We start from the raw sequence: 25,291 nt of genomic DNA on the forward strand, positions 1-25,291 counted from the left end.
AACCCAGCTACATCTTCCAACCTTGCACTGTTGGAAGATGTTGAAATCCAAAAATGCTTCTAAATCCAAAGAGAAAACCTTGGACCAGAGTGATGCAGCAAATCTATCTGACCTGTGAAGCACCCTCATTGACAGAGAAATAACGTTTTTCCCCGCCAAAAGCTTTTAGCACCCATTGAAGGTTTGGTGGTGAGGATACAAAGGGGCCCTCCAGGCCCCCCTATTGCCTTAAGGGCCATGGAATGCATGCAGGGTGGCACATGGTGTGCCCCCCTGTCTGTATGCACTCTCTTTCTTGCATGGCATGGACTGCACAGTCCATGTCGTGCAAGAACGGGCTTTAGCACACCCACTGTGCTGCCTTTTTATTAGGCACTACCATGGGAACACCAAAGGACCGCCTGCCAGACCACGAGATAACTGGTAATCTAGCGGGCGGCCGACGGTGAGGTTTGGCGGTTTATGGAGCGGGGCAGTGGCATGGCAGCCCACACCACCAAACTCATAATAAGGCCCTAAGTCCGAAGAAAACATCTTTGAACAAAATGACCTGCTGAGTGATTCTGACCTGCAATCACAGTGGGCCTGAAGGTGCACCTAGGTCCCGGCCAACAGCGAACTCTTTTTTTTCAATGACTCTTTTCTTTTTCTAGACACTTTTTGCCTTAAATCATTAACAATTCATATCTCTGTTTTTCCTTAACCTATGTAAATGATCTTGGTGTCTATTTGCTCATTAGGTTTTTCTCTGTTTTTCTAAATTGGTTTGGTCAATTTATTGTCTTGCGGTGTTTACTATAGCCTTATAGCCGTAGCAGGCTATTCCGGCTATTAAAGGCCCGTTGAGGGCCTTTAACAAGGGTGCGGGACTTTAATAGCCGGTATAGCCCAGCTACGAAGGGTTATAAGGCTATTAGAACATTCTGCCACTAGAGGGCAGAATGTTCTAACAAATAAAACAAAGGCTTCAGGGAGCGCAAGGGGATTGAAATCCACTCAGGATCCCTGAAGCCTTTGTTCACAGCCACAGTTGTGAACAAAGAAACATTGGAATGTTGGGGCTCCGGCATATACCAGCCATTATAAACCCAGAGCTACTTTATTGTTTTCAATGGAGCTCCCAAGATTCCAATGTTCTAATTTAATATATGTCTGTACTGAATATATGCAATATGCACTTCTCCTGGGATTGCCTGCTGCTTGTGCCAAAGCTACAAACTGTTGAGCAGAGATTCTCTCAGAACAATGTTTTAGTCTAATCTGATTATGATTAATAAACTGATAGGGCTCTCCCTCATAAATTAATAGCCTAATTTCTGACAAGTGTGCAAACGTGTAATATATGTGAAACACCATTACAGTGAATAAAATAATATCACACTGTTTTGTTGAATGGGCAAACTGGGATTCAAGCCCAGGTTTACTAAGCATAGTGCAAGTCAGCCATTGGATGGATAGATTATTTCTTACCTGTTAAAGCACCACAAAAACAATTATTTGAGATTGACTTTAAAGAGGTACATTACTATACTGTGTGCAATATAACTGACTTATAATATATACTTACAAAACATATTAAATAATTATTAAGCTACAAAAGAAGTAGGTCTAGAAAATAGTTGAACAGGGGCAAAACCACAAAAAAGAATAAATACTTGGAGCACATAAGGCAATCTAGCAAAAGGATTACAAAAAGTCATTAAAAGTGCCTTCTATATTCTGATGGGGCCAGTACCAGCAGTTACTGCCCCCATCAGAATTATAAAAAACAAAGGAGGTAATTAGATTAGCAAATCAAAGAGGTTATGAAGATCCCAAAGCGTGTGTGCTGCGGGGTTAAAGCACTGCAAGTGGTTACCTATGAACTGCAGGTTGAAGGCATACTTTTATTTACATGTTATGCATTCAAGCTCTAATTTCAGAGGAAAATGCTCAAGTAGAATATAAACCTTAATACTTTGATGTATGCCCATGTTTAGCATAATTGCCTGCGTCCCTTCCATTAGCTACTTTCGTTTTTCTGAGGGAATGAAAGGGACAGTGCCATGTGAGGGTGAGCCAAATCCCATTTCCTTTTATTCAGCAGAGCCATAACTCATGACCAGAAACCTTGCAAGCAGAGAGCTAACACAGCAGAGCTGTGCCTCAAGGGATGTAGACGGTAGAGGTTTTTAATGATGACAATAAGGCTATGTCTCAGACTATGGAGATATTTTATGTGGTTGCTGTAGACACTAAATACCCATATTGCAGGGGTCGTGCAGTCCTTCAGACAGCAGAACTATCTCACAAGTTATGCAGAATTTACTGGTTTTAATTTAGACAGCAGCAGTGTCCTTCACATCACACAAGCCTTCCAATCATCAGTTTTAGGCAGCAGTGCTATCCCACAGGTGACATCAAACTCAAATATTGGGCACTAGACAGCACAGATATATTAAACATTACATAAACTATCCAAGAAGAGGGTCAATGCATGTGAGAAATTGGGTAGTTGGTTAAGGGGGGATAGAAACAAACTCAAGCCACAGCCAAAAGCCTTCTCTGGATGAACCACAAAAAGTCACAAAACTAACCTGTGCACAACCCTCTGGTAGCTTGTCACAAAAGCATTCAGGCTTAACTAAGAGGCAATGTGTAAAGTATTTATGCAGTACTCAAACAGAAATAGTGGAACGAGACAACACAAAAAAATTCCCACACCAGTTTTGAAAAATAGCGCAAAATGTAATAAATTATTAGACACCAAAATGACAAAAATCCAATCAGTAGAAGGGGGCATATGCAATTGCACATATAACCACTCGTGGCTATTTGGTCGTGCAAGGCTGTGTGAAAGTCACAAGTTCAAGCCAACCGCAATGAAGCATGGGCCAGATACAGGGATCAGGTTAGTCCTGCCGAAAATCTAACTTCTAAAAGCAAGTGTGAAGAGTTCTGTTCATGGTAGAGGAGGCCGCGAGGTGCAAAGAGAGCATCGTGGATGGTCGTTACTGTAGCACGAAGAGCAGGTCGGGCAACAAAGATGGTTTTCGCTGTAGTGTAAAGCAACTGTTGAGCGTCATGGATGGTCGTTGCTGGAGCTTCATGTAGATGGTCACCACGGGCTGTCTATGCTGTAGCGCAAAGTGCAGATCTCGCATTGCCAGACTTCGCATTGAAGGAAGGAGCAGGGGGCAAGGTCTTGGTGTGAACAGGTCTGTTAGTGGTCACGAAGAGCTCAAAACATCAGTGTTTCTCCTTGTCTTCAAGGAAGAGTTCAACCAATGTCACACCAAGGGTCCAGGACCTGAGGCGTACCTCTTTGGGGTCAGGAACTCACTTAAGCAGAGGCCACCAGGGCTCACGAAGGTCCAGTTGCAGGTTAAGGCAGCATGTCAGCTGGGTAGAATCAGGGAGTCCTCTTGAGCTTGTTATGGCCCTGTAGTTCTACCAGGAGCCTGGAATAAAAGGTGCAGGTCCAGTCTCCCTTCTCAGAAGCAGGGTAGGCCTCAAGCAGCAGAGCAACAGGGTGTCCTGTAGTATCCACAGGTTCAGGAGCTTTCTGAAGATTGGGCCTGAGGGTCCAATATACCTGGTGCCCACTTTGAAGTGGAAGAAGATTCTGGAGCTTCCTCCATGGTGACTTACATTTCCTGCCTCCCTTCCCTGGTCTCAGTCTGTCTGGGGCACAATAGGCTATTGCAAAGACCTTTGTATGTGACAGTGCTTAATTTGTAAAAAGTAAATAAGTGTCATGAGGCCACTGCATCTTCCATCACCCATTGCCCCTGCCAGCAGTGCCAATGACAGTACCAACACAACTACTAAACAGCGCACTCTTACAAGTGTGACAATTCAGGCTATTCTAGGCCACCCAAAGCTATAAGAATAGTTAGGTGGCAGGTATTTGTAACTTTTAATGTAAATTGAATCACTAAACAATTGTTGTTGTTCTCACCTCAAAACTGCACAAACAGTGTCACCATGTGGTGGACTGTTATAAGTGCCACTGTCGAAAATTAAGTGCTGGTCCCAAGCACTGGAAACCACCGGCTCAAATTAACCACTGGTGCATGAGCTGAGCCAGTGCCTTTGAAGTGCAAGTGTGGTAGGTAACAACTTTGCCCCCTATCAATTCAGGGATCCTGTCAACACCCAGATCGTCCTTTGTGATAATATCTAGGACAAATGCGCAAAAGCCAACTGCAGGCCCCATATGGTTACGACTAGACAATGCCAGCTTTCTAAAAGTCAGAATTGTGACTTAAAGTCCAAGTTTACCATTAAAGAGGATTTCAAATTATGATTCCCTAGACACCAAACATGCCTTTCCTACCTGCTTCCAATCAAAAGTTATCACTTATTAAATGTGATACTAATCCCTTATAGGTTCCGGAGTAGCATGCTACTCGCCAAAAAAGCTCTTTAACACCTCATCAGGTAACAAGTGCTATATATATGCAAACCTTTTTCCCTCTTCTATCCCTCCGCTATCCTTCTCAATCTAAATCACTGACTAATATCCACCACTCAAATTACTTTCATATTTCACTATACTAATTCACCACTAATCCTTTATGGATTCTGGAGTAGCATGCTACTCACCGAAAAAGTGCTTTGACGCTTCGTCAGGGGTAGTAAGCGCTATATAAATGCAATTACAATACAATACAATAAGGTAATAAGATAGCCCAATGTTATGAGATTGGAGAGGTAGGCCTCACAGTAGCAAAAAACGAATTTAGGAGTTGTTCACTACCAGGACATATAAAACTTAAAAGGACTTGTCCAAGTTTTTAAATACACTGCACTCTGCCCTATGGGCTGTTCAGGGCTTACCCTAGGGGTGACGTAAATCTATTAAAAAGAGAGGTTTAGGCCTGGCTAAAGGTTTACTTGCCAGGTCAAAATGGCAATTTAAAATTGCACATTTAGGCTGCAATGGTGGGCCTGGGACATGTTTTAAAAGGCTATTTGAGTGGCTGGCAGAGTCAGTGCTGCAGGCCCACTAGCAGCATTTAATTTACAGGCCCTCTATACCTGTAGTTCCACTTTACTAAGGACTTACAAGTAAATTAAATGTGATAATTGGGTGCAAGCCAATTTTACAATGTTTAAAGGAGAGAGAACACGCTAGAGCGGTCAACCTCGACGTTGGGGAACTGGGTCCGAGTCTCGGCAGGGATGCTCAATATCCTGTGATTCTGAGCAAATCACTTAATCTCCACGTCCCTAACAAAATGAATATGTCCATCTGTAAAGCAATTGGTGCTCATGTAAAGTGCTCTGATACCTTTGGGTCGAATACTCACTATATAAAACTCCCCCAAAATATAAAACATGTGGGTGATATTGCAAGGTAGTATAGCTGATCAACCAAGTAAGTTAAACTGCTCAGAGTCACACAAGAGTCGGGAAGGAACTGAGAATCTCCAGACTGTGAATGAATACATGGACAGTCTGATTCTGTGCAGTAGTCTGCTAACAAAATTTATAATTCATTTAATTTGTTAGAAACCCCGTGGTGTGTGCTGATATCTGCAGCATGTTTTAGACCATAAACTATTGCTATTCTAAACAAAGTAAGTCTATGATCAAACTGTTAACCACAACTACCCCCTCCAGGGCGCCCGATTGTGTCTGGAGTAGATTCAATCTTAGAACCCCTATCCAAATTCTGTGATTTCTACCTGCGTCCGATCGTACAAAAGATGCCTGCATACCTTAAGGACACCAGAGAGGTATTGAATCTTATCAAAGATATGGAGTTCGATGTGGACAGAGATCTTCTTATCGGGCTGGATATGGAGTCTCTATACACTAACATCCCTCAACAGGAGACTCTAAGGGTGATTGAAAATATCCTCTTTTCAGAGGAGTGGGATTTCCAAACACCGAGGGCTTTTATACTCTGCCTCTTGGAACTGGCACTGACTAAGAATTTCTTTAAGTTCGGAGATAAATTCTATTTACAGACACATGGCACTTCCATGGGGAGTTCATGTGCCCCCAGTTTGGCTTGTCTCTATGTATCTAAATTTGAGGAAGAAGTGATTTTCCAACCTACCAATCCCTTTCGCACCAACATCAGGGATTGGCATCGATACATAGATGACGTTCTTATCATCTGGAGGGGAGATAGGACTTCGGCTGAAGCCTTTCTCACCTGGCTTAACCAGAGAAATCCTTTTTTGTTCTTCACTGGTACCATCACCAATAATACACTTCCCTTCCTCGACCTGAATATCATAGCTGAGGGCGGAATGTTGAGGAGCAATGTGTTCCATAAAGAGACCGATAGAAATAATCTATTGTCTTTCCTGAGCTTCCATCCAAGATCCTTGAGGGAGAATCTTCCGTACGGACAATTTCTCCGTTTGCGCAGAAACTGTTCCGAGGTGGGGGATTATAAGAAGGAAGCAGAGGTGCTAAGTGCGAAATTAAAGACAAGAGACTACCCCGATATTGTGATAAAGAAAGCCCAGAAAAGAGCGAGGAACTGCAACAGAGATGCTCTTTTAGAGACAAATGTGAGAGAGACAGTAGATAGGAGTATATGTGTAACGACATACAACACATCCTCCAATCTTCTAAAGAAAATTATCAGTAAAAAATGGCAGATTTTAAATTCCAATGGTTTGAATCAACCTTCTCCTTTGTTCTCTTTCAAGAAAAGTGCGAGTATAAAGAATCTAATTGTGAACACTCGCCCGAGATCAGAGAGGCACGCAGGGAACCCACGAAATGATCAGCAGCTCCTACCACCTATAATGGGGCATTATGCGTGCGGCTTTTGTAGAGCCTGCCCATTTTCTATTAATGGGAAAATCATTGACATTGGTTTGAATAGCCCCTGGGAACTAAGACAACACACCACGTGCAATACCGAAAACGTGATCTATGTAGTCAAGTGCCCGTGTCAACTGGTTTATGTTGGCATGACGACCCGGAAAATCAAGGTCCGTATCCTGGAACATATGAGCACCATACGTTGTGGGAAGTCTAATACGAGACTGACAGCCCACTTCCTGGAAAAGCAACATAATGAAAAGGATCTGAGATGGGTGGTGATAGATAAACCATTTATACCACCTAATACCAGTGATGTTCCGAGCCTCCTTCTCACACGTGAACAGAGATGGGTGGAACGATTGAAGAGCCATACGTTGGGATTAAATGATGGGATACCTTGGTTCCAACTGTATGGCCTAATGCAACGTTGATTTATTGCATTTACCTATGGTATGTGAACACACAAAAAAGAGAGAGACTAAGAACGCCCGTGGCGTACCCATGGTTCGTTCATAGAAATAATTCTTCGGTCTTGCTGAGAAGAATCCCTCAGACTATATGCTATGTAAAAAAGTTGCTGTAATTAAGCATATAAGGAGATGAAAACAATGTACTCCTATCTTTGGGAATTATAATGGGTCTACTCCCTAGACATAGTTGACTTAGTGGTTATCAGACACTTCAATATGGCCGCCACGGAATGAGAAATGTAACGTAGAGCCATGTAGTCCTTTCTCTATGATAATGCAGAGGAGAGGGCGGTCCCAAGAACACACACAGACGGGACGTGCAACGAGCTGCGTTGTGGCCAAGTGTATCTCTGTATTTAAGGGCAGACCACGAAACACAGTTATCGTCGGAGGACGGTTGTGGGGCCACAAGAGAGAGTGTCTCTTTGGAGTAGTGAGTACTCGTATGACAGAGGCAGCATGACAAGGGGTTGTGTGAGTGAGAATCGAAGGCTAAGTCAGCGGAGACGCCATTACTTTATTACTTAGGGGATGTGTAACGGTCTGATTTAAAGCACATGAGAGAGAAGTTGTGATGAGAGCAAACCATACGATGATTGCCCTGGGGGCTCCATTGATTATGTGACCACGCCTGTTGAGTGATACATTCGTGTGGTTTTTTGCCGACAGAGTGTGACAATAAGAGCACCTTCCCCCGCCGTTCCGGGTTCAGAATTGTAACTGTAAACTCTTGTGAGTATCTAAGATTTCATTTTTTTTAGAACACCAGGAATGTTTGGGGTCAATGGACATCTGAGGATTATGTATTGGGGCACGGTGACCCATTATTACCTGCTTTTAAGGGTGTACCCGGTGAAATAACGAGTCAACCATCAAACACTCGTAACACTTGGTTTAATGTGTATGGTGAGAGGTGGTGCCCACGTGCACAGGGACGTTGATGGTGTTTTTAGTTTTGGCTGCACCATAGACTATTGGTCACTTTTAATGAGTGTGTGGGATTATCTATGAGAAGTATATTCAAGATAGAGAATCATAAGCTTGTGAATTGCAACTTGTTCTCCTTGCTTTCTCTCCCGTTTTTTGTAGATGTATAAAACCTCTTGGAAATCTCATTATAGAGGAACGCCGGGGCAATACCCCGAGTATCAAGGTAATACATACCCAAATAGTGGGTGAGACCAGACAACAAGGGACCTATACCCTGACGAATGCCAGAGTGACCCGGTTGGGCACAGAGAATACTGGCAGAAACATGTTGGTTTTAGCAGTGGGGATTACGGGGTCGTTACCTGCCCTTGATACCCCATATCATTTATTTTAACCCTGCCCGAGGTTAACAGGAATAAAATTGAGGGTTAACCTCGAGACAGTTTTATACTTTGCTTTCCTCTGCACTTTTCTTTGGTCCCTTCCTTTAGGAGACTATTCGTTTCAGTACTGTCAGAACCTCATTGCTGTGTTGATTCTGTCTATTTGTCTTTTACACTGTACCCTCACCACTCGACTTCATCATATATCATTTCTTTCTCTTAAAAAATTTGCGCTCCACCCAAGGTGTTGGTCTGCACCTGGGTGTATGATGCGGCCCTATGATGAAGCATGACACTCTCGGGTGTGTGAGGGCAGTATTAAAATCTCTATAGATTTTCCCACCTATTAGGGCTAGTACTTTGCCTTATTCTTTAGGATTTGCTTCTCTGTCATGTGTGATTAAAAGTTTTCTGAGGGAGTCAGAGATAGCCTCGCCCCCTTTCTTTCCCTCGTCTCTCCTACGTTGTGTTTTGAGTTTAGCACGGCCGCTGAGCCGTAGAGACGTTTTGGGATATTGCCCGTATTTAATCCCCAGGAAGGTTTTAGTAGAACCGATAATGGAGGAACAGGGCCTCTCGTATGGTGATGAGGCTGCAGCCAGAATTTTAGCATGTCCGTCTTTGTTGGGGGACTCTACACTCACACAAGCACTTTCACAGGTGGAGGGTTGGGATGCACTTACAGAGCTTAAAAGGACACAGGTTAAAACTATCTTACATGGTGCCATACTCACCGAATATCTGAGAGCAAATGCTGCCCCTGGGGGTCTCCTAGTTGTTAATGAACCATTGATCTTCTTGGAAGATACTACATTTAGAAAAAACTGGTCATTGATAGCATGGAGATGCTCCAGGGATTGGCTGATACTCATTATTGAGACAGCCAAAAAGATTTCAGATGAGCTTTTAATCCAGATTCAAGCGAGTGAGGATAATCTTAGAACACTAGTTCATATCTCTGTGTTTAAAAAGAAATTGGAGGAGACCAATAAGGTAGTCAATGAATATAAAGACTACTTGGTCAACTCCAAAGTTCAAAAACTTCAGAAAGACTTGAAAAAATTTTCGAGAGAAAAAGTGTACCCATATATCACAGATGAATATGTGAAGAGCAAAGAGAATATAGCCACACAAAAAAAGCAGGCACGCCAGAACACTGAGTTTTCCAGCTCAGGGAGTGAGAGCAGTGACAGTGACTACAGACCCAGATATAGGGGGAGAGGGTGGTCCAGAGGCTACACACGTCCATACCAACAGGGCCCACAAATGGGATTTGGTTGGCCTCCAATGTACTCTCCGATGGGCCCCCCACAATTTTTTCAGAAAGAATACCCTCCTTTTTTAGAGAGAGGCAGGGGGAGAGGCAGGGGGAGACAGAGAACACAGCGAACCCAGAGAGTTCAATGGGAAGATCTGAACCAGCGGATAACACGCAGCATGGCACGGGAAGGAGATCCGAGTACCAGCAGGGATCAAGCCTGATCATGAACCTGAGTAAATTGGTCCTAACACCAACACAAGAGAAAGTGCTTTCGAGGGGCTTAGGATTTGTTCCTACTAATCAACCCGACAATTTCAAACTTAAATGCGAACTAGCCGGGTTTTTTCGGAACATACGCCTGAGAGTCTTCTTTGAGGATAAAGAACCAACTGAGAAGGGGGATGATACAGGATTTAGAAAAAAATCAACATTTGTGCCTACCCTTAACCAGTTACCACCAGAAGTGGGGGTGTTCGAACAGGCAGTGTTGAGAGAGCTAGACCTTGCCAATGAAACAAGAGCGAAAAAACCTTTCTTTAATCTCTCTACAGCAGAAAATCAAGCCCTTTTTGACCTCAGGGATGAGAAAACTGTGGTTATAAAACCAGCTGACAAGGGCGGGGCGATAGTTATTCAAGATCTTGATACCTATAATGCCCAATGTCTCCTCCTGTTGGATGATCGTAGGAATTACACCATCCTACCGAGGGATCCTACAGAGGAACTGAGGGTCCAAATAGCCTCACTAATTGAGGAAGCGCTTACGAACGATTGGATCAGCCAAAACGAGGCAACATTTCTGTGTAACCAACATCCAACGGTACCTTACTTTTACACCTTACCCAAGGTACATAAACCGACGCGACCCCCTCCAGGGCGCCCGATTGTGTCTGGAGTAGATTCAATCTTAGAACCCCTATCCAAATTCTGTGATTTCTACCTGCGTCCGATCGTACAAAAGATGCCTGCATACCTTAAGGACACCAGCGAGGTATTGAATCTTATCAAAGATATGGAGTTCGATGTGGACAGAGATCTTCTTATCGGGCTGGATATAGAGTCTCTATACACTAACATCCCTCAACAGGAGACTCTAAGGGTGATTGAAAATATCCTCTTTTCAGAGGAGTGGGATTTCCAAACACCGAGGGCTTTTATACTCTGCCTCTTGGAACTGGCACTGACTAAGAATTTCTTTAAGTTCGGAGATAAATTCTATTTACAGACACATGGCACTTCCATGGGGAGTTCATGTGCCCCCAGTTTGGCTTGTCTCTATGTATCTAAATTTGAGGAAGAAGTGATTTTCCAACCTACCAATCCCTTTCGCACCAACATCAGGGATTGGCATCGATACATAGATGACGTTCTTATCATCTGGAGGGGAGATAGGACTTCGGCTGAAGCCTTTCTCACCTGGCTTAACCAGAGAAATCCTTTTTTGTTCTTCACTGGTACCATCACCAATAATACACTTCCCTTCCTCGACCTGAATATCATAGCTGAGGGCGGAATGTTGAGGAGCAATGTGTTCCATAAAGAGACCGATAGAAATAATCTATTGTCTTTCCTGAGCTTCCATCCAAGATCCTTGAGGGAGAATCTTCCGTACGGACAATTTCTCCGTTTGCGCAGAAACTGTTCCGAGGTGGGGGATTATAAGAAGGAAGCAGAGGTGCTAAGTGCGAAATTAAAGACAAGAGACTACCCCGATATTGTGATAAAGAAAGCCCAGAAAAGAGCGAGGAACTGCAACAGAGATGCTCTTTTAGAGACAAATGTGAGAGAGACAGTAGATAGGAGTATATGTGTAACGACATACAACACATCCTCCAATCTTCTAAAGAAAATTATCAGTAAAAAATGGCAGATTTTAAATTCCAATGGTTTGAATCAACCTTCTCCTTTGTTCTCTTTCAAGAAAAGTGCGAGTATAAAGAATCTAATTGTGAACACTCGCCCGAGATCAGAGAGGCACGCAGGGAACCCACGAAATGATCAGCAGCTCCTACCACCTATAATGGGGCATTATGCGTGCGGCTTTTGTAGAGCCTGCCCATTTTCTATTAATGGGAAAATCATTGACATTGGTTTGAATAGCCCCTGGGAACTAAGACAACACACCACGTGCAATACCGAAAACGTGATCTATGTAGTCAAGTGCCCGTGTCAACTGGTTTATGTTGGCATGACGACCCGGAAAATCAAGGTCCGTATCCTGGAACATATGAGCACCATACGTTGTGGGAAGTCTAATACGAGACTGACAGCCCACTTCCTGGAAAAGCAACATAATGAAAAGGATCTGAGATGGGTGGTGATAGATAAACCATTTATACCACCTAATACCAGTGATGTTCCGAGCCTCCTTCTCACACGTGAACAGAGATGGGTGGAACGATTGAAGAGCCATACGTTGGGATTAAATGATGGGATACCTTGGTTCCAACTGTATGGCCTAATGCAACGTTGATTTATTGCATTTACCTATGGTATGTGAACACACAAAAAAGAGAGAGACTAAGAACGCCCGTGGCGTACCCATGGTTCGTTCATAGAAATAATTCTTCGGTCTTGCTGAGAAGAATCCCTCAGACTATATGCTATGTAAAAAAGTTGCTGTAATTAAGCATATAAGGAGATGAAAACAATGTACTCCTATCTTTGGGAATTATAATGGGTCTACTCCCTAGACATAGTTGACTTAGTGGTTATCAGACACTTCAATATGGCCGCCACGGAATGAGAAATGTAACGTAGAGCCATGTAGTCCTTTCTCTATGATAATGCAGAGGAGAGGGCGGTCCCAAGAACACACACAGACGGGACGTGCAACGAGCTGCGTTGTGGCCAAGTGTATCTCTGTATTTAAGGGCAGACCACGAAACACAGTTATCGTCGGAGGACGGTTGTGGGGCCACAAGAGAGAGTGTCTCTTTGGAGTAGTGAGTACTCGTATGACAGAGGCAGCATGACAAGGGGTTGTGTGAGTGAGAATCGAAGGCTAAGTCAGCGGAGACGCCATTACTTTATTACTTAGGGGATGTGTAACGGTCTGATTTAAAGCACATGAGAGAGAAGTTGTGATGAGAGCAAACCATACGATGATTGCCCTGGGGGCTCCATTGATTATGTGACCACGCCTGTTGAGTGATACATTCGTGTGGTTTTTTGCCGACAGAGTGTGACAATAAGAGCACCTTCCCCCGCCGTTCCGGGTTCAGAATTGTAACTGTAAACTCTTGTGAGTATCTAAGATTTCATTTTTTTTAGAACACCAGGAATGTTTGGGGTCAATGGACATCTGAGGATTATGTATTGGGGCACGGTGACCCATTATTACCTGCTTTTAAGGGTGTACCCGGTGAAATAACGAGTCAACCATCAAACACTCGTAACACTTGGTTTAATGTGTATGGTGAGAGGTGGTGCCCACGTGCACAGGGACGTTGATGGTGTTTTTAGTTTTGGCTGCACCATAGACTATTGGTCACTTTTAATGAGTGTGTGGGATTATCTATGAGAAGTATATTCAAGATAGAGAATCATAAGCTTGTGAATTGCAACTTGTTCTCCTTGCTTTCTCTCCCGTTTTTTGTAGATGTATAAAACCTCTTGGAAATCTCATTATAGAGGAACGCCGGGGCAATACCCCGAGTATCAAGGTAATACATACCCAAATAGTGGGTGAGACCAGACAACAAGGGACCTATACCCTGACGAATGCCAGAGTGACCCGGTTGGGCACAGAGAATACTGGCAGAAACATGTTGGTTTTAGCAGTGGGGATTACGGGGTCGTTACCTGCCCTTGATACCCCATATCATTTATTTTAACCCTGCCCGAGGTTAACAGGAATAAAATTGAGGGTTAACCTCGAGACAGTTTTATACTTTGCTTTCCTCTGCACTTTTCTTTGGTCCCTTCCTTTAGGAGACTATTCGTTTCAGTACTGTCAGAACCTCATTGCTGTGTTGATTCTGTCTATTTGTCTTTTACACTGTACCCTCACCACTCGACTTCATCATATATCATTTCTTTCTCTTAAAAAATTTGCGCTCCACCCAAGGTGTTGGTCTGCACCTGGGTGTATGATGCGGCCCTATGATGAAGCATGACACTCTCGGGTGTGTGAGGGCAGTATTAAAATCTCTATAGATTTTCCCACCTATTAGGGCTAGTACTTTGCCTTATTCTTTAGGATTTGCTTCTCTGTCATGTGTGATTAAAAGTTTTCTGAGGGAGTCAGAGATAGCCTCGCCCCCTTTCTTTCCCTCGTCTCTCCTACGTTGTGTTTTTAACCACAACTACAGCAAGACTAATGTTAAGCCAGGCATGATTGTATTATCCTTCCACCTCATCTTAACCAAACAAATCTCAAAATAAAGAGCTGAACATTTAGCATATTTCCACTAAGCTGACCTAAACGGAAAAGAGAGCCTTGTGCTCTCAGCCTTCTTTGATCTACGATCCCACTGGGTTCATTGAGCAGGCTGTCAAATGGCTGTGGCTTTAAAAGAAAATATAAGATTTGTGCAGAACTTAAATAAAACAATGTACCGAATAAGAACTACACAGTAATTAAAACTAAGGGACTGGGAACAAGGCATGAGCTAAGGGCTTTCCCACACTGTGATAGAACCTCCTTGCTCGCGCGATGTGTCAATTTGGCGAAAAGCAATTCATTGACCATCAATCATTAGAAACTCCCCTCGTCGGTCTCTGTTTGGTATTTTTTCGGTAGTCTTTCTTCAGCCTATCGCTTGGGGCAGGGTTACCTGTCCATCACCCTGCCACACACTTGCTGATGCCCTCTGCAGCCTATAGGGCAGAGAGGCTATCTGAACCCTACTTTGTCTCTTACTGGGACTCTGGCACGATCTCAAATCAGAAAATTGATACAGTAATTGTTGGTGCCTGGTGGTAAGTGTCACTGACTCTCAGTGCACACAGATGGGGTGTTTGGCGAACGTTGCTGCAAACTGCCTCATGGCAACCAGTGCAGTGTGAGCCGGTGGCCACTCTGGGACATGCTTATGTCTGTAGTACTCCTGAGACTCCATTGACTGCATATGGGCACTAGTGGACAGGAGCAGACTCATTGGGCATGGTAGTGACCTCCAATACCTACTGCTGGGCTGCCACACAAAAGAAGGGTACAAAAAGGTGCAACACATTTACAAAGACCTGATCTTGAGGGCCTAGGAGTACTTTCAAAGTGTGCTTATGTGGGGATAGTGCCAGCTACACCACCACTGTCCAACAGCGCCAGTCCGACTGTCTCTACTCTGAGAGTGGTGAGACGTGAGCAGCCAGAGGGAGGGATCTCGACTCCACAATGGGGCTTATCATACCTGATTGACAGCAATGAAGTCTGACAGGGGAAAAGCCCCATACATCAATGATAGGCGTAATTTGCTAAAACGCCTTGCACTCACAAAGAATGTGGCGCGCAAAATTGCAGGTTTTACGAGAACGAAACCCAAAGTTGCATTGTTCTAAAGGTATCATGAGTCATAAATTGGTTTGTGACACAGTTATCCGCTTTGTGTCTCCTTGAGATTTTCAAGGATAGAAGGTGGATGGATCTCTTCTCCTCAACCCCCCCCGCCTCCTCCCACCCTTGAATGATAGGGATATGCATGTATGGTTACAATGGCTTTTGTTGTCGAAATCTTTTGATTGGACTCCAACACCAGAAAAGGGGTGATATCTGCTAACGAAATAGGAACTGTCTGTGAGTGCCGGATCCCACTTTGTGAAGGTGAAATGTGGGGACTTCTGGGGTGCATCCAGCTGTCCAGGCAACCACTGCATGCTCACAATTTTGCCCCTCATATCATGGCAATTTGTTCTAATTGCAGCTTTTATCCATTTAAGAGACAAGAACTGCCGTCAAGGCATTTTGTGATTATGAATGCAGCAATAAAGTTCTGTTTTCCCTTAGTCTTCCATCACTGCAGTCACCGCCGTTCGGTAAGGCTCACAGGTGGAATCCTGCCTCATTAATTAGCACAAGGTTTACTGCAAATCCTACCAAATGGGAATTTGGCGCTGTGGCAGATCAGTAAATATGTCCAAGTGCAAAATTATCCACGGGTTGAGTCACAAATGCAATGCAACAATTGCTTCTTTCTATCCAACATGGCTTCCCTCCTTTCGTTTAGCAGCAGGATATTGGTGTGCCTTGTGAATTATCCTTACCCATTTTCTAGTAAGCTGCTTTACAGCATAGCTGGGAAGCATTTCGGTAAATACAAGGGGGCAGATTTACAAGGAGTGGCGCATCCCTGCATATCAGCAGGGATGCGCCAGGTAAGATGCGTCACGCAAGTTTACCCTTGCGCCACCACAGATGCACCGCATTTACAATGCGGCGCATCGTGGCGCAAGGATAAACAGATGCGTGACACATCTGATGGCGTAAGGGCGGCGCATTGCTGGAGTCGTGTCGCAAGCGCGAGGCAACTCCAGGAATACTCAGGGGCTGCCCATACCTAACATGCTGCGTCACGCCTTAAGCCTGCTACAGGCAGGCGCAGGGTTTTGACGCAGCAGTGTCAGAAAAGTGACTCAGTGAAATCTTGTAGATTTCACTGCGGTCACTTTTCTGAGGCTTTTTCCAACGGAACGCCCACCCTGCATACATTAAACCTGATGCAGGTTTAATGTAGCGCAGGGCTTTACAACGTATCGCATTTCCCTAGATGCGTTACATTGTAAATAAGGCGCAACATGGCACATGGTTGACGCCGCCGCTGCGTCACAGAAGTGATGCAATGGCGGCGTAAATGTGTCGCAAGGGGCTTGTAAATCTGCCGCGAGGTCCCTTCTGGTCAGGCCAACATATCTTCTTTGAGGTGACTTGCATTTAATAATAAATTAGTAGAAATCCGTGCGTATATTCTTGTATGTAATATTGTTGATCTCTAAGGGTCGAATTCTCAAGAATGTTTCACACCTGTGTTGCATAGAGCTATGGAAATGTCTTCTTTTACGAGTGTAAATAAAGATTTATATACAATCTAAGGTGAACTAACACTCACAAAGTGATTAGCCCTCATGTATTATGATTTAAATCTCGCGAGAAAGCTAAACCTAACACAGGAGCAACACACAATTACTCACGGAAAATGCTCTGTGAATCTGGCCTGGATAGCCAAGTGTAATTCACAACAAAGGGCCTGCTCTTGATTTACATGGAACAGGGGGTACAGGAACATCTTTAGAAATACAATTTCCGGCCATTGGTACCAGCCTCCCTCCCACCCCCAACATGCACTCATAAGTTTCAGGCCTAGAATTCTCAGCTCATAATTAGAATCTAAGAGAGAAGTTTTATTTTTAGAAAAAGCTTTCTGAATAACCCTCTTGCACTTGATCTGCCCTTTGATTAAGTACCCAATATTTAGGATTTAATCCGATACACAGATCAATGAAAGAAAAAGGTGCTTGTGTCATTTGTCTCCTGAAAGTTCAACGAACATTAATGTTATACCTGTCATTTGTCCTTCAACAGTTTGAACCTCAGCAACAGCGACATGCTCACCGTGTACGACGGAGAAGAAACTACATCCCGCATCCTTGGGCAGTATGTAGGGAACAGTGGGCCTCAGAAGCTCTACTCCTCGACGCCTGACCTTTCCATCCAATTCCATTCGGGTCCAGCCGGACTCCTCTTCGTCAAAGGGCATGGATTTATTCTGAATTACATTGGTAAGCTTTAGGTATATTTCATTTGCAGCGGTCTAGCTGATTTATTAAATCACTGGTCAGTCAGAAAGGTCACTGAAGGTCACTTATGGTGAAAAAAAATAGATGTGTTTTGCTGTCTGCTCAATAAACAGCTGCAGCCATTAGAATTTAAGGCAACCTTTTCATTCCACGCTTTGTCTAAATATTTGTGTGCTGCAAGGGTGGAGATGTTGTAATTCCTTGTAGAATTTTCCCTTTTGTTTCCCTTTTTTGAACTAATGCAAATGATTTTGTTGACTTAGGGAAAGCTGGCTAGTGACTATCCAGCTTATTTACAAACAACAATATTTAATCAGACTAAATACTCATTACAGCCTGTGTTCTGAGTTCATGAATCCAGTAGTCCATTTACTAAATTACACATACAAGCAGAGGCATGGTTTTACAGCTTCCCGGCAGGATTCAGGAGATGTTTGGCAGAACGGTGGCTCTTGCCCCACCAAACACAAATGGAAGTACATCGGTGGCCTGGCCGCATCTCACATCTTGTGATTTCTTTTTACCTGAAGGATAACTAATCCTCATTTCTTGATTTATTTGATTTTATATTGATTTTAGAGTGCATAGAAGGCTCTGTGACGCTATTGGGCTGCATAAAAATGCGAAATACGCTGTATATTCCTTGAACCGGATTGGCGGATCTGTACTTCTTCAACTTCAGGTTTAATGCAAACATCCCTGGGGGAGGGGGGACATTCTGTGATATTCCCGAATTTCAGTATCACCTCGATGCCTGTCAGAGGATGCTTCAGTGCTCTTTACAGCTTTGTTGTAATACATGGAACAGCGGGGTGTGAGCTGATAGCATTTTTAATCCATCTTCTTCGGTATGCACTGCTATTTTTAGAATTTGCGTGCTAAATTGTTCCATAACGGCGCCATGCACGCTAATTATTGCATGAGCTGTTGACTCCAGCTCGGTTAAGCGTTGTCTTTCTGTCCTCAATGGCTTGATTCACAACTGCAAGGAATTCACACTAGTCAAAGCTGCAACCAGTAGATCAAGCTACCCTTGTGTAATAATACTTCATAATGGTGCTAGATCATGTATGCGTACATTGCACAAGAGGGGTAGGGAGTGGGCGGTCCTTGGTGGGGGTGCCTTGGAAACTATATTAACTCCCACAAGCTCGAGTTTGTGGCTGCTCCCACATATATTTGTATCCCATTCCTACCCTGGAACTGGTGTGAGACTTACTCCTGTGACAGGAAGCAGCAAATCCCTTCCCAGGATGCAAATGGGGAGTGAGCAAAAGGAAAGTGTACAGTTACACAAATACAGTGGCACTTCCCCCTCCACAACTGTGCACTATGTACAATTAACTATGTACATGGTCATAATTCCCAAAAAGTTTCTAGGAGTATTCTTCGAAACATGTAATTGTTGCAGAATTCTAGGAGGACTCATTTTGAAACCTCGTGTAATCTCATGAGGAAAAGCTACATCCAAGGCAAGTTACCTGTGTGAAATGGTTTCAGAGTCACAGCACAATAAAACTAAGAAAGGTTCCCAAGCATACAAAATACCTACCAGTTATGGCAACCAGCTGAGATTTGCAAGCGAAAATGACTTACCTGTATAGGTGTAGAGAAAGCAGCAACTCCCGTGTGCAGCAGGTATGCCAAAAATCAGAAGCTGCACCCACCAGACACGATTGTAAAACAACAGCTTTGCACACTTCTACATAAGATCCAGCTTCACAACTCAATCCTTGGAAGATACCTATTCGGATGTTGCTGTAGCTGCAGGTGGATGAAGCCTTCTTCAGGAGGCGAGTCGAAACATCAATGCTGAACTTCTTATCCTGACTTTTGGCAGTGACGTATCCCAGTACAGTGCAGCATACTCTCTATGGAAGATCACGTTCACTGGGTCTTAAGGTGCCTACTTTCTTTTCCAGCTAATGCAGCCTTGGCATATTCTATATGGTCCTATTCCGCTGTGGGATTAGAAGACTAAATGGTGCAGGGGTAGAGTATCCCACCAAACTGCAATAAATAAGGTCGGGGAGGGTTATCAGAGCCTACATTATGTGAATGTGAGAGACTCCAGGCCAAGAAACTGTTCCCGACTGCGTAAGTGTAGATTCAGGTTCTTGTTGGGACCCTCTTTCTGAAGTTGAATCATTTCTGCAAGTTACAAAGGTCCCAAAGGTAGCGTGTTCCAAGAAATAGGAACTCTTCGGATGTTGGAAATATATGCAGACTTGTGTAGCCGATATTTGGTTCTCATGATATGATTCTGAGCATGTGCCACAAACCCTTGCATGATCCAAGATTAATTTGGTATAGTCCTCACCTTATTTATTTCAAGTCACAGTGAAAATATGATATAGTCATTGAACAAGAGCTGAAAAAATAAGTTACGCGTGATGTAGAGTTGGGAGCTAATAAACATTCATAAACCATAATACATGTATTTGTAAAGCGCACCTTCACCCAAGGGTATTTTGGTGCAGAATAACATGTTTATTGTTACTCAACAGTACTCATTTATCAACCTCAGAAGGATGATAGGGTGAGCGGACCTGTCAGGATTTGAGCCTGCGACCATGAGGTCAAACACAGGCCCCTACAGTGGACGCATTAATCCACTGAACCACCAGACCTAGCTTTCCATAATAATAACACGATGGTGGAAGCTCATCGTGTATTTTCTCCTCTAGATTTTGTATATTCTTCAGAAATCAAAGGATTTTCCATTTCCACACAAATCCAAGTCAGGTCTTAAATTGCAGGTTTAATTTTCTTTTGCAAAGCTAAACCAAGGTGGACGTCATTTAGGGGCTGCTAGGGGTCGCAGGGTCGACCCCTGGATTGCCCTTTGTGACCCCTGCCTCTGCCTTTACGACCACTGACATCAGAGGTGACAAAGTCAGTGGCAGGACCACAGGGGCAGCTGGTCCTTGAGGATGTTGGTTGAGGTTCCTTGTTTTCAGTCAGTTTTTTATGAATATGTGACGTTACAACGCGATCAAAATCATCGCGGAACGTTACATCGCAGTTTTTACAACACAAGTCGTTACAAAGACTTGCTCTGGAGGGCACTGGACTTAGGAATATTATGATTTACTATTCCAACACCAGTCTACATACAGTATGTAAGGTGTTGGAATAGTAAATCATACTATTCCTTAGGTTAGAGCGCCATCCAGCACAAGTCGTTGTAATGACTTGCGTTGTAATACCCGCGATGTAAAGGCATTGCGATGCAATGCCCGCGTGGTAATGGATGTTTCCCGTTTTTTATAGTGAATAATATCATATTATTTACTATTAGTGTAGTAAATAAAATGGAGTACAGTTAGCTGGAATATGACCCTATCTGGCAGCTGAGGTACGTAAAAATACTTTTAAATGTATGTTGTGTGTATGATTGCGGATGAGAGTGTGCATATGTAAGAGAAAGTGTGTGTGTATGAGTGACTGTATGTGTAAGCATGTGTGTTTGAGTGAACGTAAAGGTCAAATGGCGATTGCTGTCACTTCCGATACCCCTGACATTTTGGTGAATTGACGTCCATGTAAACCAATGGGAAAAATATTGGTTTTGATTGTAAACTTAACATTCTAATCTAGAGTCTAAGGCCCTCTTTATGAGTTCAGAGTTAGCTTTCGATCCCTGTGTAAACCTTTGTTTGCAGAGGGATCAAAATGACCAGTTGTGTGAGAATTATCACACCCTTGTAGTTTTCCCTTGATAAATGCCGTCAGGTCAAGCCTTGCGAAATATATTGAGGAAAAATGCCCATAATTGGTCAATATTTATTCCCAAAACACTTGTAATCAGCGCAAACCAATTAATTGTGACCCTAAGGAGTCGAATTTTAAAAGGCGTGTTAAATATTGCCCCATTTATGTGCCACTCTTAATGAGGCCAAAGACTTTATCAACTGCCCATTGTAAATCCCAAATTGCGCACAAACAGGATCCTGTCCCCTAAAAGGCATTTTGGGCCATATTATCAAGAACGGCGATACCATTATCGCCGGTTTAGCAGCAAGAAACTGCCACTAAAGAGGCAATAAGGGGCTTGATAATATGTCCTTGTGAATCCCAATAGAAGCCCAGGTTTGATGTCATTGACACCAGAACCTTGGCTTCTATTGGAATTCACAAGGGCATATTATCAAACCCCTTATCGCCGCTTTAGCGGCAGTTTCCTGCCCCTAAACCGGCAATAATGGTATCGCCGTTCTTGATAATATGGCCCCAAGTGCTCTGTTGAATAATCCGCACATTCCAACTTTTTACCTTTTCATTTTGTAAGGGAAAACCTGGAAAATGGTGAACAAGAAACAATGCTCAGAAACAGGAGAAAGGATGTGGCCTGCTGGCTAGAGCAGTTGATCTCGAAGCTGGAGAACAGGGTTCAAGTCTCAGCAGGGAAGCTCAACATCCAGTGCTTCTGGGCAAATCATGTAATCTCTCCACGTCTAACTAACAAAATTAATGTATTCGTCTGTTCGCAACTGGTGTTTGTTTTATTAATTTAAATGTGTGCTTACCTCCGTTCATCCATATTCCGGTGTTTACATTTCCCCACCCTGCCCCTCCCCCGCCCCGCCTCACTGCCCTACCGAACTCCCTCCACGAGCCGCTACTGACTATCATAAGTGCTGGTGTAGACAATTAAGTGCCAGTGCAGAGTGGAAACCACTGGTTCAAATTAGGCACTGGGGGCCTCATGTAGGTAGCTAAATACCGGTCGGTAAAGGCCGACATTTGGTAAATATCCCGTTACCGACCGGTATTTAGCTATTTGGGATGTAGGAGGCATAATTCAGGATTCGGTAAATTACCGAATCGGTAAAATACCGAATCGGTAAATACCGAATCCTGAATGTAGAGAGCACTCTAAAGAGTGCAAATTAGAATTAAGAATTCATTATTTACCACCAAATACAGGTTGGTGATAAATAACGAATACCTTGCAAAACGCAATATTTTGCAGATGTAAGAGTGCCATGTGGCAGACATACATGCCCTTAGGGCATGTATGTGCGCCACATGTGCACACATGCAAGAATCAGGGGTGCAACAGGGTGTCAATGTGACACCCTGCCACCCTTGTATGTGCTCCCCCCATTACCGAATCGGTATTTACCGAATCGGTAATAGTGACTGGCTTCCCATTGATTCCTATGGGCCTCCAGGCCCATAGGAATCGATGGGAAGGTATGCCCCATTACCGAATCGGTAAATACCGATTCATATTTACCGAATTTACCGAATCATTACCTACATCACATTTACCGATTCATAAATACCGAATCGGTAAAATTCGGTATTTATGAATCGGTAAATGTGATGCTACCTACATATGGCCCTGGGTGTACAATAGCTTATTTAAAAGAAGAAAAAAAAGCATGCATTGTGCAGCTTTAAAACAAAATCCCCATAAAAGTAGCTTAAGGTGGAGATTCAAATATCAACCCATACCTTTATGTTTTTATTGGCGAATAGGCCCCATTTTGCATACTGATAATCACACTAGAACAAAAATGGAGGACATTGATTGCTAATCAAAAACAACAGATGTTTCGTTTGTAAATCATTTTATATGTGCAATAAATATTTCAACAAATACATGAATACATTTTAAAATAAAACATAGAGCAGCATTGCACTATTGGTGCTTCTTTTGTAGTAAAAAATGAAAGAAAAAAATCCTTAACATTCATTTTATATTTCACAAATCCTTAACATTCATTTTATATTTCACATTTTGTAGAATTGTTATTATTTAAATTTCTCCATTACAGGTTGTGTAAACACAGCAGAAAAAACACTTCAGGCCAAATAACGAAAATCGTGAGAGAGCACATATACAGCACCAGCAATTATTGCAAATGTCTTCAGGTTAATAAGGATGTGCAGTTTATGATACTATGGGGCATATGTACAAGCCCCTAACGCCACCACGACGTCACTTTTACGGACGTTGTGGTGGCGATAGGGGCTGCGCCTTATGTACACGTGGCTTAACGCTGCCTTGTACATAAGGCACCCTTTCACGCTATGGTTAGCGTGAAAGGGGTGTGCAGTGGGTGTTGTGGTGGGCGTTCCACCGCTACACCCATTGTAATTGACGCTGCCCCCTATGTACAAGGAGGCAGAGAAAACCCTGATCTTAAGTTTGCGGAACAAGGAGCAATGCATTATTTCTCCTCGTTTTTGCTTTTTCCATGTGTGCTGCCTTGTGCAGCAAACATGGATTAAACAAAATGCCATGGTTTGTTTATGTACAGGAAGGTGTCCCTTCCCGTACATAAACAAACCTTTAAAAAATGCCAGTTTGTCACTTTCATATGTTCTGCATGAAGCAGCACGCATGAAAGTGACAGAATTGCGTTTTAGGATTGTTTATGTGCAGGAAGGGACACCTTCCTACACATAAACAATCCTCCCTTGCAAGCAGACACCCTTGCACTATGGCGCAAGTGTGCCTGCATTGGCGCTAAGTTGCTAAACTTAGCGCCATCGCAGGGGGAAACGCAAGGCTGCACCACATTCTTGTAAATATGGTGCAGCCTTGCGTTTATGAAGTGGTGGAGAGAGGTGTTAAGCCAAAGAGGCTAACGACACGCTCCGCCACTTCCTTGTACATATCCCCTATGTCTGTTGCAGGAAAACTTGTACGATCTTGGCCGTTCCTTCCTTTGAGTTCATTCTGAACAGGAAGTTAAAATAAGTTCTTAGGGCTGTAGTGTGTTTAACAGTGCTATTACATTAAGAGTCTCGGAACTATTTCTAAAGTTGCTTATGGTCAGATTTTTATTTCGATTGAAAATCTTAGTCCACTCTCAGTGCCTACACTGAGACTTGAACACATTTCCTAAGGTGCTCTCTCTCACTTTGTTTTCAGTCTTGACACACTTAAGGAAGGAGTTTTCAGTCAGGTACCAGACAAAACTATAGACCAATTGTTGTTGTAAAGCAAATAATTTACACCGAAAGGTTTAGGAACTGAATTATTTAGAACTACAAATATGGATCAATCTAAATGTTTAGTATTGGAATGTTTGACTTTACTATTCCAAAAAAGGTTAGTGGAAGATCTTGTAATGTTAATCTTAATTTTATTCTTATTCTATTCATCAGTAACATTGCCTGAGAAAGAGAAGGAAGAATCTAAAAGAGTAGTTTCCAATTTGCTTATAAATTTTAGCACATTTGATTCACATCTAGGGCCATATGTATGAAGCAGTTGTCTGGTCGCAAGAGGGCCGAAATGCAGAATCGGCCCATTTGTGACTGGAAAAATGCTTTTGGGGATGTACAAAGCCCAAATTGCGATTTGGGAACTTGTTACTGAATCGCAATTTGGTTTCTTTTGCGATTCAGTATTTGGAAGGGGAGTGTTTAATGCATCCCTTCCAAATACTGAATTGCATTGGCATGTACGAATGTTTTGTGACCGAAATGATGTCGCAAAACATTCACACTTTGCCACCAACTCAAAGTTGATGGTAATGCATTCTCAAATTGGAAGGGATCCCCATGGGACCCCTTCCCCTTTGTGAATGTTGAGAAAACATTTTTTAAGAGCAGGCAGTGGTCAGACGGACCATTGCCTGCTCTTATTGCCTGCTCTTAAATAATGAAACAAAATGTTACATTTTTTATTGTTGAAATGCATCTCGTTTTCCTTTAAGGCAGACAGGTTGGATTTCCACAAAAAAAATACCTTTTTAAAACGAAATCACAGACATGGT

At 43.2% G+C, this 25,291-nt stretch overlaps 1 protein-coding gene across 2 annotated transcripts in view; it reads left to right on the forward strand.

Moving 5' to 3' along the window:
• Positions 1–25,291, forward strand: part of SEZ6L (seizure related 6 homolog like) — a 1,319,356-nt gene that overhangs the window by 1,080,317 nt on the left and 213,748 nt on the right. For both annotated transcript variants that reach the window (XM_085633531.1, XM_085633532.1), the window contains exon 10: positions 17,338–17,534. In XM_085633531.1, the coding sequence (XP_085489657.1) occupies positions 17,338–17,534 (197 nt within the window). The remainder of the gene's footprint in view (positions 1–17,337; positions 17,535–25,291) is intronic.

This window comes from Triturus cristatus, chromosome 11 (genome assembly GCF_964204655.1).
Source record: "Triturus cristatus chromosome 11, aTriCri1.1, whole genome shotgun sequence".
Lineage (NCBI taxonomy): Eukaryota > Metazoa > Chordata > Amphibia > Caudata > Salamandridae > Triturus > Triturus cristatus.